At 36.0% G+C, this 18,138-nt stretch overlaps 1 protein-coding gene across 1 annotated transcript; it reads right to left on the bottom strand.

Moving 5' to 3' along the window:
• Positions 1 to 8,411: 8,411 nt before the first annotated feature.
• LOC137743498 (ATPase complex subunit) lies at positions 8,412 to 11,823 on the bottom strand. The gene is made up of 7 exons (XM_068483401.2): positions 11,580 to 11,823; positions 11,418 to 11,458; positions 11,265 to 11,328; positions 10,639 to 10,833; positions 9,655 to 9,726; positions 8,951 to 9,126; positions 8,412 to 8,847 (listed from the first exon to the last, which is right to left on the bottom strand). The coding sequence occupies exons 1-7, from the start codon at positions 11,715 to 11,717 to the stop codon at positions 8,730 to 8,732; spliced, it is 804 nt and encodes a 267-aa protein (XP_068339502.2). The 5' UTR covers positions 11,718 to 11,823; the 3' UTR covers positions 8,412 to 8,729.
• Positions 11,824 to 18,138: the final 6,315 nt, after the last annotated feature.

Here is an 18,138-nt window from a genome sequence, read left to right as displayed (position 1 = left end):
CCTTCTTCTTTGTCGAAACCCTAGTAATGGAGATTCCGTAGCGACTAATTGCTCTGAAAAACCCCCAAATCCAGAGCTTGTAATTGTCTATGGGATTGACGACTTGGTAAAGACCACAATGGGTGGAATGTCGAGCAGGGTGTGAGCCAGAGCAACCATGACCATTTCCTTTTCCCCTTTATTAGTGAAGAAGAAGAAACATTGGAATTGGAATTGGAATTGAAATTGAAATTGAAATTGAGGATTTCAGTTACTACATTCAAATGGCGAGGTTTTTGGTTAAAGAAGAAGATATCATTAACTGTTTCTAAAACCTTGTGAATTCGGATTAGGTTTAAACTCCTCAACTTTTCTTTTGTTTTGGATCAGCGCCTGTGAAGAAAAAAGAGGAAAATGAGAAGAAGAAAAAAACAGAGGAAAAGAACTAGATAATTTTAACGGGGTTAGGACATTCAAGCTTTGTAAAAAGGTTATTCTAGTTTTTTACATAGTTATTTTTAATATTGCATAATTTTTTTAGAAAAGAGAAAAGGAGTGGACATGCGTCAAACTGCTGAGCAACCACATTGACTATTAAGCATGGGTTCCTACTAATTGTTCGGCAGCCAAGCTTCGTGATCGCCTTCGGGCGACCTCATGACTGTAAAACAAGTTTGACAATCATTGGCCGCTAGGGTGGTGCTAATTTAGTGTCTTGTGGATGCAGGTAGTTAGACATTCATTTCTCTTAATGAGCAGATTGGACAACATAGCTGTTATTAGTGCTAGCATCTGTTCTTACAGGAAGAGAAATCTTGGTTGAGCAGGTAAAGGAACGAAGCGAGGAAAGGATGCTCATTGCCATCACCAAACTAGCTACCAAGCCGAGGGAAGACTTTTTTGCCTACGGGCCCTTATTTCGATCAATCCTTTAGATTCTGATGGCATCAACATGACATTAGACTTTTTCCTTAGAGAAGCGGGTGAAAGGCGGCAGGCAAAGCCATACAAATCCATAAGAGAGAGTCCGGTTTTCTTCCACGAATAGCGATTCCTATTCTGATAGCTTTGCTAATATGATGGCCGGTCATAGTTCAGTAAAGATTTTAAGTGGGTTCGCTTGGACTATGCTAGAAAGAGGTCTTTATTGAATAGGCTTTGCACCTGAAATAGGACTAATGAAGATCCAGAAGAATGGGTCTGGGCTTTCGAATTCTTTTTAATCTCTTTAAACGAAAAGAAAATAATTTACTTCAGTAGCCTGACTACTAAATTCTTCTTGTCATAATTTAATTATTTTTAATAATATAACTAGCATCCAACAAAAAACAATTACCCAAAAAAAAATATAACTAGGATATGTGCAACCCAAAGGCTTTTTAATATCAATTTTTTAATCATTCGGTACCCATCATTTGTAAATTTGTATTTCAGTTTTGATATTCTTGTTTTTCTTCTTCATACATATATCGATCAACGTATAATGTGCCTGATTAAAAATGAACGTCCATAAAAAATAAAATAAAAATTGTTAATGTGAAAGGGTATTTTTTAAGAAAATAAATTTATAAAGAGAAATTTTAAGAACAAACGAGAGATCAGTACAATCAAAAAGTAAATATTTCGTATTTTTTAAAAAGTGGCACTCTGAAAATTTTATTTGCACTATTTATAAATGTATTGTTTTGTTTAAGAAAGTTTGGAACGCAGAGTAACAGCAACGAAATATCAGTCAGAAGGTAGCTGCAGGACGTATCATCACTCTGTCCCGGTATTTTCGGTATTGTCTTCCCTGGGCCCCACCGCGTCTGATTATTCAACTTTACCCATGAATGGATACAATCCGACTTAGATGGTTGTTTTGGTGGGCCCAACGTCCGTACGAGTCTTTTGACTCTTTTTGGCGGTTTTGCCTTGTTCATTGGCTTCGGTCATGCGAGCTCGACGCGATTGTGCAAGTCACGTGCCATGTGGGATGGAATAACTTATGAACCTTGTTGCACTTATGCCATTAGGTTTATTATATTATTGTATTGTCCGTTGAGGTTTTGAAAATTACACTAACATCCCTAGGATTTTAGAGTTGTTTCCCATAGCCCCCTTTGTGTACTAACCATCAATAATAAATCCTTGTACAACAGCCATAGCTAGGTGTAAAACACAAACTTCAGATTTTACTAAAAATATTAAAACACTTAAGACTCGTTTGGTAGAAAGAATTAACTCAGATGGACTCTATATCAAAGGTATTTTAAAAGAAGAAATGGATGACGAATTTCTTATTTTGTCCAAGTTGAAGATTACACGTGAAGAATAGTTACCCTTTAATTCTACCATTTTTTATGGAAATTAGTAGGGATATTTTTCTTCACCAGTAATCTTCAATTTGGACAAAATAAGAAATTTGTCATTCCTTTTAAAATGCCTTCAATATACTAAATAGTCATATCTATGTCAATCGTCTCTATCGAACAAGGCCTTCTAGACATATGAGGAGGGCAGTCAGATGGGTTTGCATATGAGAATTTGGTTAATGTATGAAAGTGGATCATTGAATTTGGTTGAGAAATTGAGTTTCATGAATTCAGGGAGGAAAAAAAATATTTATCATAAACCAAGTTGTAGAACGAATAAAAGGGAAAAAAGGAAGAAAAAGAATTAAGTTGATAAAACATGGCGATCGAACACCATGGTTGAATTTCTTTTAAACAAATAAACTTTAAGTTTCTTGTATCAAAATTTTCATTAAAAAAAGTTAATAATTTGGCAATGTAAGGATGGTTTATTATTTTCATCATGCTTGTTTTTAGTGCTTTTTTCTTCAAGAGATTATGTGGAACAACCTCAAAACTTTAAGGCTGATTGTGTAATTTAAAAAAACCCTCAGAGCATATGTAAACGTGCAATTAACCTGACGCGTGGTAATCAAAATTCAGGCATGGCTTATGTCATACTGCTCCTTTTCCACGTAAAAGAAAAAATTGGACTCCAAAGAAAAAACAGCAGAGCAGTTTTATAATCTAATAAATTAAAGACTATTAAATTAAAAAGTCAGTAGAATTTAAGTCCAAAACGAAAAAGAAGCCAGGTTTGAGGTGACGCGTTTCGAATTTGGATTAGTTCATATGAATATGAAGAGTAATGCTATTCAATTACAATAATGCTATTCTTACCACAATTTTGTACCATATTTTTTTACCATCTTAGGTGGTAAATAAGTTGAACAGACACATCATCTAAATTAATTAGCATTTAATTAAAATGTTAATCAATAATTAATAAAAATATTGTTAATTAAATGATGATTGTGATATACGAAGAGTCTCATTCTTCCCCTAAGATTATTTAAGTATTTTAATTAATAAAAAGATTAAAATTAAATGATGTAAATTGTCCAACTCATCTGCCACCTAAGATGGTAAATAAATGTGGTATAAAATTGTGGTAAGAATATCATTAGTCATTCAATTATGTTTTTGTACCATATTTTTATATTATCTTAGATGACATCTGATGTGGACAATCATATCATTTGAATTAATTAGATTATTAAATTTAGTTCATTATTTAATAAATTAATAATTAAGAAAAACTAATTAATTAAATGATGATTGTGGTATAAGATGAGTCTTTTTCCTTCATTTCTTGGGTTTTTCAAAATTTTCAAATGATGTGGCTATCCACATCAGATGCCATCTAAGATGATATAAAAATATGGTATGAATATTATTACTCGAATATTAAATTACAATGTCACCCTCGTACTAGGGTGTGTTTTATTTTTATTTTTTGAGCACATCAATATTTTTACATTAAGGGAAGGGGAAGTTCGACTAAGCTACATAATGGGCAGCCTAATTTGTATCGAATTTACTATCCATGAAATTCGAATTATGACCTCTTACTTTCAAGTGAAGAAGAATACCACTACATCATAGTACTGAGTAGTTACTAGGGTGTATTTTGCTCACCTACATTAATTTTAGTGTATGTTTATTGGCTGCTATGTGTCCCATCTTCCGACACTTAGAACCTGTTTGTTACACTCGATAAGGGGAAGTATACTAGCTGGGACTATAACCCCACAGTTAGTGCGGTAAAGGATTATGTTAAATGAGACTAGCTCATATTCGTTTGTACTCCACTCCTCGCTAAGTACTCTTATTTAGTACAAACTTTCACTTGGCATTAGCTAGGACTACATCACTCCTCTTTCATCTTCCCCCAACATCATCTCCACCGAGTAGAAGCCACCATAGCAGCTATTCTACGGTGACCCAGTCCCACCACCGCTTGAATCAGACTATCGCACATAGGACTAGATGAAGGAGAAAAGGGAGTTATGGTTTTGGGTATACCTTGGAGAGATTCTTCTTCTGATCTTTAAATTACAAGATTAGTGATGGCTTTAAAATAAAAAATTGAAATCTGCGCATTTTTTAATTGAATTAATTAAAATAATGCATGGGAAGAAGTTTCTAGGAAAGTTTGAGGAAATTAAAAAGGGTAAAAAATATTAAAAAAAGAATTTATTGAGTTTAAAAATATTATACTCTATAACCTGCATCAAACGCTTCATTATTTATACACTACTTAATTTAGGTAAAATCAGTTCAATTTAATCTATAAAATAAATCTAATCTGAAGTCCGATACAGCAATCGCATCCGTGAAATAATAACCTTGTAAAATTTACAAAGTATATGTCTAATCATTGCAGAATGGCAGAGAGATGTTGATCGGAAATGAAAACAAACGGTCACTACCATGGAAAACTTTAAACGGGAGGTGATTTGATTTAACGAAGAAAGCAATCATTCTAGACCTAAAACGTCCTTAGGACGGGCCCCACAAACCGAGGACTCAAAACCCGCTAAAACTTATGATCGTGTCCCGCGCGTATCTAGTATTTATATCCGTGGACCGTCACTGCAGCAGATTATATCTTTATCCCAAAAGTAATAGCTTTGAAAACCAGTCTATTGGATTCTTCTGCTCCGTACAGTCATGGGCAAACTTGGTAGAAGGTTTTTGGTGTGCCTTGCACATGCGGGTTCCACAAGCTCCCTCTTTTAAGGAAAGCTCTGACCTTTTCTTTGGTGGGAATGAAGGTAGGATTAATTGTCCACTAAGTAACGTTGCATGGACAGCTTTAAACAATTTGTAGAGAGAATGTGTAAGTTCTTTACAAAAGTAAAGTCACTGAGCCGTCCAACCCGCCTAGCACTATCTAGACCGCTTTAAAACATTATACACGATATGGCGTAAAGGTAGTCTAGCCAGCATGCCGTCGAGGTGATAACTTGTAGTGGTATTGTACTAGCACGCCATGTGGGACACAACTCTTTGGTAGAATGCAAAACGGAAGTATTTGCGCTGGCCAATGGCATGAAAATATTGGATATAAAATTTTCCTATTGAGAAAGCTTAGGAACTCTCTTTCAAAAGTGGAACCTTTCATAAATCCTGATATCTCATATTTTTAGCACAAATATTTTGTAATATTGGTACGAGAATTGACGCTAACTGTGAAATTTCATCGAGTTCATGAATACTCATATTTTTTAAAGAGTGACCAGAACATTTCTTTTTTCTTTTTACCAAATTAGCAGTGGGCCTCCAAGCATACCAAACCTCTTTGTCCTTATATGGTAGTCAAATTATGAATTTTTTAATGTTTTGGCAAAGTAGTGGATCGTTATCATTTGACCTAAATAGTAAAGTTAATTATTCAAGCAAAAAACAAAAAGCTATTTTTAATTTGAGAGCTTGTAACTTCAACTAATAAAACAAAACACGTTATCTTATTATCCGAACGTTCATGGTATTATGTTGTCTAGATTTTCACTTTGTCGCCCATTATGTTATCACTCATTTCTTGACCAAAAATATCTAACAAATGGTTTTGATCTTGACACTGACATAATTTTTTTTCTTTTACTATTAATAAAAGCGTACAAGCTTAAATTTTAGATTTTAACTCACGATTTATATGCTATAGCCTAACTAATAGAGATTTCTTTACATTAATTTGATTAAAAAAGAGAAGTCGGACAACCAAAGCATTATTTGCACAAAGGAGTTAAAGTCATTGGACATCAATGTACAATAAGAGCAGAATTGAGTAAAACATTTATTTTTGTACTCAGTTACAATTCAACGTGCGTGTCTCGTTTGGTGTATATGATTTGAATAGATTTGATAATTCATCAAAGTCAATGTATGTGAAAATGAATGATTTTTAATTTTTAGTGGGATGCATGAGTTTCTAAATGAGTAATTCATTTTCGACCTTCAAGTATGACAAAAAAAAATTCATGTATTTATTCATCATTCAAGTGAATTAATCATTCTAATCGAATCCTAAACACATAAAGCTACCTTAATTTTGGAGTTTTTATCATTAATATAATTACGGATAAGAAAAGAAAAGAGTAAATTAAAAAAGTCAAAGTACGGTGAAAGTGAATGATTTTTCATTTTGAAAGGGATGCATAAGTTTTTATTTTTTTTATTTTTTATTTTTTTATGAATATTTCATCTTCGTGATTTGAAATGAATAAATCATCTTCCATCTTTAAGTTTGACAAAACAATTTCATGCATTTCTTCGACATTCTTGAGTACATAGTGAACTAAAATTTCTTAATTTTTGTTGCAATACTTTTAAAGAAATGTTAAGGAGACATTTTTAAAAGTAAAGCTCTCACATTTTTATCACAATATTTTACACCATTAACTTAAAAATCAGTATTAAACTGTGACATTACAAAAGTTTATAAAATATTCCACTTTTAATTCTAAACATTTCTTACACTTTTAACAGCAGATAAGAAATGTTGAAAAATGTGTTGGAAATTGCATGGCAGCTTTCCTAGCTCCAACAAAAAGACAAAGACCAGCCGGCAGGTTGACGCCATTCGCTAAGCTATTCCATAGAAAATTGGATGACGTAGGCCATGTGATGTCAGAAAACGCATAGATTGGGACCATCTCCATATACCCATAAATTAAGGGAAAATTGTAACAATGGATGCTCATTGTCATATTTATTAACATTGGATAAATTTAAATTTAAAATTTAAATGTATATTTCAAAATTAGATTAATTAAACAGTTACGAATAGAGTAGTGTGTATCACCATTATTTGAGAATGGTGAGTAAAAATATTTTCAAATAGAAATAGTAAAGAGTTTATCTTAGATAATATTTTGTAAATTATAAGCTAAGACCATTGATGATTGTATTACTTTATAATTTTTAAATATAAAATCTAATTATCAATCGATACATCATGTGACGTACAAAATATAATTAAAAATATGATTTCTAAAATCACGCTAAGCCAAAATGAAAAGGTCGGGTCTACTGTCTTTTGTTTACTTTGGAACGAAACTTCATGTCAAGCAACGTGTTTATGTTTCTTTACCAACATAAATAAGATTAGTAAATAACCAAAATAAAGAGTAAATTGTACCAATAGTCCCTCAACTTTAATCAAATTGGAGTAATGGTCCCTCAACTAAAAATTTATTACCATTGGTCCCTCAACTCATCAAAATGTGTAGCTATGATCATTTTCGTCAACTTCGTTACAATTTTGTCAAAATAAGTTATGTTGGAATGACCATTGCTATAATTGGGATCCCTCAACTCATCAAAACGTGTAGCCTATGATCCTTTTCGTCAACTTCGTCAGAATTTTGTCAACATGAGTTATGTTGGAATGACCATTGCTATAATTGGGTTAAAGTTGAGGGACCATTGATTCAATTGGGTTAAAGTTGAAGGACCATTTCTCCAGGTAGATTAAAGTTGAGGGATCAATGGTAATGAATTTTTAGTTGAGGGATCATAGCTGTACGTTTTGATGAGTTGATGGACCAATGACAATGAATTTTTAGTTGAAAGAATAAAGATAAAATGAGAGTACTAACTGTAGTTTTCTTTGTAAATACAAATATTAGGTTATCTCTAGCCATGCCCAAATATGTGCAAAATACGTCTATAGCAAAAGGGTGGTACCCTAGTTCACTAGGTAGGACTAGCTACAAGTAGTCCTCCGGTTCGCTACTTGTAGCTCTTGAGCTGGCTAAGTTTAGCCCTTCGACAAAATTTTTCTGGAGCCTACATGGACTTCCAATTTTTTTACTCTCGCTTTTACGGTTAGCGAGGGGAAAAAGATAGCTAAGATTTCACAGTAAAAAAAAATTATATTTTAGAGTGCCAAAACATAGGTCTCCACTCTTTGGCCTTCCAACTGTTGGCTTTTTTTTTGGCAACATCTTGTGCAAATATTTATAAGAATCGTATTTGGTAATCAAATACAAATCAATCAATGCTAAGACCATGTTTGAGGTGCTCAGGTTGCAACCCTTTAGTAAAATCTACACGAGTTAAATCGAAAAATTCAAGCTTTACAGACCAAAGAACTGAATCATAACACGTTCTCATTTTTATTGTTACTACGAAAACTCTTCACCTAACCTTAATCTCGACACATGACGAGGTTGTTATGACAAAATCACTGCCGACTTCAATTTCTAAGTTGAACTAAAGCGTCCCCCAACCCTTCAAAAAGGGTTCAACTAAAGAAGTAAAATGCACTGGAGCGGCAAATGTACATTTTAAAACTAAACACGGAATACAGAAATGTGGTATTATGAGTTAAATTGCTCGAGTCTAGCATCCTTGAATTATGAGCTCGTATCACCTGAAGATGTATATGTCAAGGGATGAACTTCCACCGCCTTATTTCTCTTCCAAGAGCAGTTTCGTGCACGAAAGAAGGGATGACGACTCCTGTTCCGTAGCCAATCCAGTGCCTTGCCATCTTATTCTACCAAATTTATCGAGCAGGAATATATACCTATTCAGTGGAAACATTAACAGATGCAACTTGTCAAAAAAATTATACTATAGCAACAATTCACAGAACCATTATATTCAATGGCAATAGAAAGCTTTCGTACCCGGTCAGAAGGTTCAGTACTTTAAGTTCTTTTCTGAAGTAATAATGGTCACCAAATGAATATACAATCTGCCTTTTAGGTTCACTGCTTTCATCATGCTTTGGTTTCCTCATAATCCGGAGCAAAAGCTTCTTAATTGGACTCCGACATAAGAACCATGAGTCTATTAATGATACCTGGAGGAAGGTTCATTAATTACATTATATGTAATGATAATGTTTAAACGAATTGCCAATTGATATATTACTGAATAATACGAGAAAAAAAGACAAGGTTGATGTGCCTTAGATTTTAATCACCACTTCCCCAACAAAACACATAGACGCACGCACGCACGCACGCCTGCCCACCTGCCCGAGCGTGCAACACACACAGAGTGTACTATATGCATAAGCTACAATTTAGTTGAGGAAAAAATAACTATAGCACAAGGACATCCCCGAACAACATTGAGGACAAGAGACCATGCTCCTCCTATGGGTCCTTCAATGGAAAAAACAAATAAAGATAAAAAGAAGAGGGGTTACATCACACTTGCATCACACAATGCACGAAACTCTATCTAAACTTACAGAATTCAAGATACTAGTGTTTGATGCAAGCACAAATGGGTATGGGACATACAATGCATCACAGACGTATAATACCTACAGCTAAAAGCAGAAAGTTGAATAAATGATGAAGATTTATAAAACTACCTATACCTCGTATAGTTGAACATCCTTGGAACCACTAAAAGCATCACAAAAAGGGGCGCTCCAAGAATTAATCATTCCCTGTCAGGGAAAAAGAAACTAATTTTTGTAGCAACAACAGTAACAGGAAACCATAAATGCAATAACATAACAAGTTTAACGAACAATCTACATTCCATACCAAGAGCCAAACATAATGCATCCATGAAAAAGTACCAATACATGGTACAAAGTTGCCACCTAACTTACATATTACCTAGATTGAATATTGGAAATGAAAAAAAGACACCACCCTGAGGTCAGTTGAACAATGTACAAACGCTTGAGATGTGTAAGCACCAAACAAATTTAACATCAATAACGCAGTTCTAGTGGTTCCCCTGCTAAAGGGTTGACTTAAATGCATCTTTTGGCATATAGATCCACAAGTCAGTTGAGATGGATCTTCAGGATTACACTAACAAACAAATCAGCTTACCTAGGATAACGATCAATTGAATTTCCCTCTCCAAACCAAAAAATAAATATAAAAAAATAGTGATCGGTTGTATCTGTCACCTCCCACGTACATCTTATGTTCTAAGGTTTACAAAGCAAATTCCAGCTAAGGTGTGCCTCGCCATTATTCGATGGCTTTACAACTATCCAATCACAGACGATAGAAAGATTACCTTCAATTCCTAGACATTGTCTTGCTATCATTATTATTATTGAAGATTTTTGTAAAAAAAAAAAAAAAAGACAGTATTACTCTTCATGTTCATAAGAGAATGAATAAATTGCAAAACATAATTCTATCCTTCTAGTTCCCTTTTCTCACATCACAGTCCTACTGGCCTTATTCTCACTGATAGAGAGGTCTTATACATATGTACACAGTAAAGAGTGCATAAGTCTTCTATAAGAATTCCTCAAGGTATTGCAAATAATTCAAGACGGGGTTGTGCATTAGAAAGTATAAAAAAATACTACAACAATAACTTAATTGCATACCTGGGAGCTTGCTCGAAATGAAAGGCAAACTAAAGAAGCCTTGGGGGTTTCCAATTTGTTGACTTCAGTGACATTTCCATTCCCATTGGAGCTAACGGGAAGCTTTAATATTTTTCCATCAGAGTAGTTAACTTCTAAGTCAGGAAACTTTACCGCTGCAGTTGCAGGAACTATGGTTTTATTTGCCACAGAAATCTACACACAGAATAGCTTTCTATAAAATCATACCCCATCAGCATGATTTAAAAAAGCATAATGCTTCCTCCAAAAGGCTAATATTGCTATCAGTTAGTCCTACTTACCACCCCAATTCCAAATTTTGAGATAAATCAAAAGGTACTCCTTTCGGCACGACAATGTACCGGGTTGATCATCCCACCCCATAAATGAACTATGGATGCAAAATTACATTTAAAAAAGCATAATGCTTCCTCCAACAGGCTAATATTGCTATCAGTTAGTACTACTTACCACCCCAATTCCAAATTTTGAGAAAAATCAAACGGTATTCCTTTCGGCACGACAATGTACCGGGTTGATCATCCCACCCCATAAATGAACTATGGATGCAAAATTACATTTAAAAGTAACAAACTTGCACCGGGTTTATCATAGTGTTTCCTTACCTTCCCACCATGTTTTTCAAGCTCTGACATATCAGCAAAATATCCCCTATTCAACTCATCTGCACTGCCCTAAGTTACAACAGTTCAATGCATTAATATTGATACATTGCCCCCCAAAAAATGAAAAGCAAATAAATTGGTACAAAAACTTACAGCCGGGCACGCTCTTTCTCTATAGCTGCCTTGTTTCCAAGCTGCAAATCAAATGGGGTTCACTAATTTCCATTAACAATACTGGGTTTTGGCGAATTTCGAAATAAATAAATAAATAATTGCACTGTTGAATTGGTGGGAGTAAAATAAGAGATGGGGTACCTTGTAAATGTCGAAGAAACGATTGGAGCTTCTTTGAGCTAAGAAATGCTGGGAAGCTGGAAGAAGATGCTGCTTCTTGCTCTCAATGGGCCTCAAGATTTGGGAAGCAAATATGGAAGCTCGGCTGAATCGGCTCATAATTTCGATCTCACTGGGAAAAACCCTAAATTCAAATTCAAAGATTTGTAGGGTTTTTCCTGTTGTATCAGAATTTGTGACGTTGTGAACTACTTAATTCTCCGAGCGTGTGTGTACCGCAGGCGGTGGTGATTTGCAGGGGCTGTAGGCTTTGCAGTGGGCCGAAGCTCACTCAAAATGATGGGCCTCTACTTGTTAAATTGGGCTTTATATATGGATTAGAGATGCTTTTATTTGCACCCATCAATTTGATCCATGCACCAAATACTTGTTCTCCCTCCACAAGGGATAAAATTTGGCAATATAAAGTATTTTCACGTTTGGAAGAAAAAATAAAAAATGCTATTGGACCATAGAAGTGTTTTTTTTAGAGAAACACTTGTTAAGTACTTTTAACAAAGCTTTTAATATTTGCAATTTTAGTAAAATCACTTATGAGTATAATTCTAGAGAAGAAAATCCACTTTTGGTCCTCTATTGGTTGAGCCGGTTAGCAGGGTATTTTCTTTTGGGTTGAAACCCCTTTTGCATTTTTGTTATTTACCATTTTGTACTTGCTGCATAGAGAAACCATTACTCATGCTTCGTTTGCATCGGTAGTGGTTCTTTTTGTTTATGTCAATCCCTTTTTAGGGTTTGTTGGAAGTTGTTTATATCTATTTGGACTTTGTTTAATGAATTACTATACCTTTGACAAAAACAAAAACAAAAACAAAAACAAAAGAAAAATCTCAAACTGTATCTACGTTTTTCTTGTTGGCATGAGTTTATGGTATTGCTGAAACTTGTGGGGTAAAGTACTGAAGGTCAAGAAAATTATGGCGTTTGTGCAAAATTTACGTTGCATTTGATTTGTATTATTAATCATCAGCTAATCAATAGATACCATGGATGGGTCGATATTCTATCAAGGTGCTCAATATCAACTTCAGGCTTCAATATCAATATCATTTTGATCTATGTCCTAATTTTGAGCTTACAAATTTGGTTTAAAGCATGAAGTCTGATGTTGATATTTAGCGCCTTGATAGAATATTGACCCATCCATGATATTTATTGTTGGTAGAGCAAAATGATATCTGAGTTCGAGCATGGTCAAATGATCAGTAAGAGCGAACTTGAAAGTGACGTGTGTAAGGTATTCAATGATTAATACACAAAATATTGTGGAGATTGAATAGTTTGCATTGGAAACAATTTTTTTTTTTAATTTTTTTTTAACCAATTGGATGGCATGGTCTTTCTTCGTTGTAATCGTACGTGTCAGCCATGTTAGAGACACAGTTGGTTGGTACGAGGAAAATTGACGTGCATGATGAGTTATTTTTTAGTGTGACCGGAATACGAGGTGGTACATTATGTGTCATTATACAAATGATGAGATATGTGTGTTAAAAAATTAATAACTTAAAAAATAAAATTTCCCATCACTTGTATAAAAATACGCGATGTACTACTTGTATTCTGATCACAATAAAAAATTTCTCGTGTCTGAGACATTGAGCAATACTTTCTAGCATTCATGTCTTTGGTGTTTGAAACCTTTTGGATTTGAAGCCGTAAGGAATGAGGTTTTAATCTCAATGGATATTTCAACTGGGTAGTGATATTCACACCAATTTTTACTTTTCATACATTTTTCGGCTGTCGGATCGAATGAATTAAAAAAGATTAATGAAAAAATTAACAAAATATGTGAGCGGTAAAATAGGATGCATGATTAACACTTACCTTTCAATTTACAACGAAAACAGTGAAGCCCTACAGAATGAAGTTTTAATCTGAAATGAATTTGCAGCCATAAGATATGTGAAGCTTCGTCGGAAATATATATTTTCGGTGGGCAATGCTTCTTGAACAAGCCCCTATCCGAAGTCGAAAGTCGATGTATATTGTTCACCTTGGCTTTGGCTAAGCATCACCCAACAAGTTGTTTGATGAATCTTAGAACCTTGTCAATGTATGATTCTCGCACAACTATTAGAATCTTGTCAGATTTTGTTAATCATAGCGCCAATTGTGAATATTATCCCGTGAAAGTACTTGTCAATAATCATTTTCCTGAAAAAACGAAATGAACGGAAAATATTGAACCGATTACAAAACCCTCAGAACTACAAGGACTTTTATACATCACTAGAACCCCTAGCTGTAGATCCGGTAGTAGAACCTCCATTTGAATACTCGCTTTCAATGTAGTATCTTGCACGGAAGGTAGCCAAGTGAGCATAGTACGCAGGAGGAACTGCATGAAAAAACACAAACATTAGTGGTATGACCAGGAAAAAGTATAATTTTAGAAAACAGATGTATGAATCCAACTCAAGTGCATACCAATAGAAACTGAGTGAGTGCACCTTGCATACCTGAAAAACATACGATTAGAAAGTCAGCAAACAATATATTATCTTCAAATTGGAATCGTACAAATGCAAAAGCCAGAGTAAGAATTGAAATTATTGTTTGCTTACGTGTAACATAGGTTGTTCATTAGCATCTGCAGTCCATTTGCGATGAATTTGTCCATATCGTACAAGACATGGTAATTCGCAGGCCTGCCAGTTCCCTACATAGCAAAGAAGATAACAGTTCAAATTATAGCACAACAGAATATTTCATATTTAAAAGTGAATAGAACACAAATACATCCTCAACGAGGACAACGAAACCACCGTAAAAAGGGAACTGGCATACATAAATGGACAACACATATAGTACACCTACCTATCCATGCGTTGAAAAGTACATTTTGCTGGGGGTAAGCTGCCCTCTAAATGTCACTTCTCATATAGGGTTCTTGTCTATTCCTTGGCAAAAAGTAATTTTTAATTCTTCCTGGACTGTTGACTAGTTCGAGCTTAATCCTCCTTCTACTTTCTGCGTTCTTGGGCTTCCAATCACACTATTAAATATCCATTCAAACAGTGCCCCCTTTAATCATTGTTAAGTCTGCTAATCAAGACATTGATAATGATTAAAATCAATTTCTTGTTGAAACTGGGTATTAGTGACTCTTAATTAGCCGTTTTAAGTAAACATTTGCACTAATCCGTCGATAACTTCCATTCCACTTAACTCGGCCAACTCCTTCAACAAACTTGACTCTCTGAACTCCCAAATCTCTTGCATTCTCAGCCCTCTCTTCACCCTTCCTATTGAATTCACTAATGGCTCTCAAATAGCGCCTTGCATGTGAGTCTGAAAAAGGTATTGTCACTATGCGTCGTCGGCTCAACGACCTTCATTGTCTTCATGCTAGCCTCAATTTGTCCATTTTCTTTGGGGAAGAGGGAGTACACTCACTGGGGCCTTCTTGGACTACACGAGTTCCTGTTGTAGTGGAAAGCAACATACCCACTGCCAACTCATTCACTCCCAATCCTTACACTGCTGAGGTTGGAATTTCTACTTCCAAGTGGTCTAACTTCAAGAGGGGTTTCCCCTTAATGAAGGACGAAGCCTGATCCAAGTGGGTGGATGAATTAGAGCTTATCTGGAAGTATAAATGGATGGCAAATGGCATCTATGAGCTTATCATGATGTCTAAGACCACTATCCCCATCAAGCACGAGCTTCTCTCAACAGCTCTTCGCTTCTAGAACACAAAAACTTAAACTTTCGATTTCAGAGTGGGTTCCATGACTCCCACCATTCTGGATATGGCTCAGGTATTTGGTTTGAGGCTATCGGGCAGGTGTGTCGACATTACACACAACTGGTCATCCCCCTCTTGTCTTGCTGCTGAAGGCTCAGAGGCTTCTCAGTTGATCACTAGCTTGAAGTGAAGTATAACCCTACTACCTTTAAGAGTTATGAGACTTCTTTTGCGGGCTTCATTCCTTTTACCAAGAAGATGTTCAGCTCTCCTTCTCCCACTACTGACCCAGCTCAGGAACACATGTACTTTCTCCTTTATTGGTTAAATAAGTATGTGTTCGCCAACAAATCCAAAGAAGTGAAGCTGGAATGGATCATTTTGGTAGAGACGTTGCATTCATTCGATGATGTCACCATCGGCCCTTTCATTATGGCACATCTCTATCATCTACTTTATGAAATGACAAGGGACCAGCCTTTCGAGACTAATGTCAACATAGCTACTTGGATGGTGCAACTTTGACTTTAATGGTACTTCCCAGAGTTCCGGGCTGCTAACTTAGAGTTTCCAGAGGGAGTAGCTTCTACTTGAATTCTGGCAGAGGCTCCCATCACCAATCACTTTACCTTAGCCTGCCTCTATTTCTTCAAAATCTGTAAGACTCGGGCTGATTTAGAGTGGGGTGCCTCAATGCTCAAGAGGTACCCTTAGTTCTTGGACAATCTCTTCTAAGATTCCTTTGGGGATGATACCAGCAGCTTCTGCAAGGAGAAATTTATTAACTGCATCCAATAGAGAGACGACATGGGGAGTTAGGAGTGATCGAGCAGGCTATGAATGCAGGCTGGAGGTTTACCATCCTAACTTCTATGGTAGGCAAATGGGCTTTAGATCGGCAATCCCAATTTCCTTATTTGACTCAGTCCAGTGTGGTTTTTCTTATCACCTCCGTTTTCCTTCAAAGGCTACTATCCTAGAAGCCTCTATTTCTTCAAAATCTGTAAGACTCAGGTGGATTTGGAGTGAGGTGCCTTAGTGCTCAGGAGGTACCTTTGGTTCTCGAACAACTTATTCCAAGATTCCTTTGAAGATGATGCCAACAGCTTATGCAAGGAGAAATTTATTAGCTGCATCCAATAGAGGGACTTGGCATGGAGAGTTAGGAGTGACCAAGCGGGCTATGAACGCGTGCTAGAGGTCTACTATCTTAACTTCTGTTGTAGGCAACTAGGGTGTAGTCAGGCAATCTCGGTCCCCTTCTTCGACTCAGTCTAGTGTGGAACCTCCTATCGCTTCCGTTTTCCTTCAAATGCTACATTTTGGGCAACAGACGCAACTTGGAGGTAATGAGTAAGATATCTCAAAAGCTTGCAACCCTCAAATTTAAGTACACGTCTCTATTCATCACCTGGTGGGAGGCCAAGTGGTATAGAAAGTATGATGAAGATGTTAGAGAAGCCCATGATAGGATATTCGGGTAGGTTTTCTTCAAGTTCTTTCCTAAGAAAGAAGAATTTGAAAGCTGGAAGGAGGCCATCAATAAAAAAACCAACTTTTGATGATAGGTAACCTGCATTATTGCCTCTTTCCTTTACTTCGTATTTTCATCGTTTATGAATGCTAATTCTTTCCTTAAACTTGTAGGCCAAGGTAATCCTGATAAAGTGGATGTCAGGCCAGAAGAAGAGGTTGCTAATGCCTTGGTTTTTCAGGAGGCTGCTGCTGAGGCTGTTAGGCAAGAAGCGGGCTCTAACCATGTTCCTGAAGATACCGGGAACATTTTTGAAATGTTCAATGAATCAGAGATAGAAGCTGGGCCAGAAGCAGAGACCAAGGCTCCTCGTCGAACAAGATCTATTGTTGTAGAATCTTCTAACTTTGAGCTCGAGGGGAGGCCCCAAGCTAGACTTGATCCCCCTGCTCTAAGAGCCACTCCAACCAAGAAAAGAACTAGGTCTCAAACCTCATAAGCCTCTAGATCTCTTTCTGCCCTTGCAATTGAAGCGGGCAAAAAAAAGCATAAGTCTGCCAATATGAGATTCGAACTTGATTTCTTTATTTAGTTTCATCTCCTTAAGTTTTGAGCTAATCCTGCATTTTCTTGTGATTAGGACCTGCTATCAGCAAGAAGCTTGATCATTCTCTTCTGGAGATGCAGGCGGGTGTGGAAGGGTCGTAAAGTGACATGGAGGTCTTTGCCAAGATCTTGGAGAAGTTGAAGGTTGTTTTCTTGAACTTTGAGTACTTAGTTACTTCTGAAATCATTCTCTTGTACTCAACTAGTTTTCATTGTTTTCCAAAATAGGCTTCCAAAGCAGAAGGAACTTCCCAAGCCTAACCTTCTTTACCTCCAACCTGACCTGTGCATCTTTCTTCTCCTTGGGCTGAGCCTTCAGAGGTAAAATTCTTCTTCTCAAAACTTGTCAACTTTGTATTTCTAAGTTTTAGGTGTTGGCTTTTACTTATTATATTTTCCAGGTAAGGGGAGGTACCCCAGCACCTCAGGTCGGGCAAACACCAACTTCTTCTTCTTTTTTTATCCCTTCAGCAATGGTAGTGATTCCCAGCTCCCAATTCAATCAAACAACTGGAGAGATACTCCACTTCATGGAAGATGACAGTGATTCTGTAAGTTTCTTTTCTTAAGCCATTTTTTAGCTTTCCTTAATGTCTTTTCATTTTGAATTTATGTTGCCATTCTTCCCCTATGCTAGAGACTACCAATCAACCAACATCAGCCGCTGATGAGCGCATAGTTACTGAGATACCAGTTGTCTCAGAGGCGAATAGTCCCAAGGCTTTTTATGCTCATCTTCAGGTAAA

This window comes from Pyrus communis, chromosome 11 (genome assembly GCF_041283825.1).
Source record: "Pyrus communis isolate YQ-2024b chromosome 11, ASM4128382v1, whole genome shotgun sequence".
Classification (NCBI taxonomy): domain Eukaryota; kingdom Viridiplantae; phylum Streptophyta; class Magnoliopsida; order Rosales; family Rosaceae; genus Pyrus; species Pyrus communis.
The sequence above is the reverse complement of the archived record's forward strand: the minus strand, read 5'-3'. Positions and strand labels throughout refer to the sequence as shown.

What these genes read in the sequence shown, in the direction of transcription:
- LOC137743498 (XM_068483401.2), bottom strand. Translation starts at nt 11,717, where the DNA reads ATGAGCCGATTCAGCCGAGCTTCCATATTTGCTTCCCAAATCTTGAGG. An exon ending in GTTTCTTCGACATTTACAAG is followed by an intron (nt 11,459 to 11,579) that starts GTACCCCATCTC and finishes TTTGATTTGCAG; the next exon opens with CTTGGAAACAAGGCAGCTAT. An exon ending in TTGAAAAACATGGTGGGAAG is followed by an intron (nt 10,834 to 11,264) that starts GTAAGGAAACAC and finishes TTCTGTGTGTAG; the next exon opens with ATTTCTGTGGCAAATAAAAC.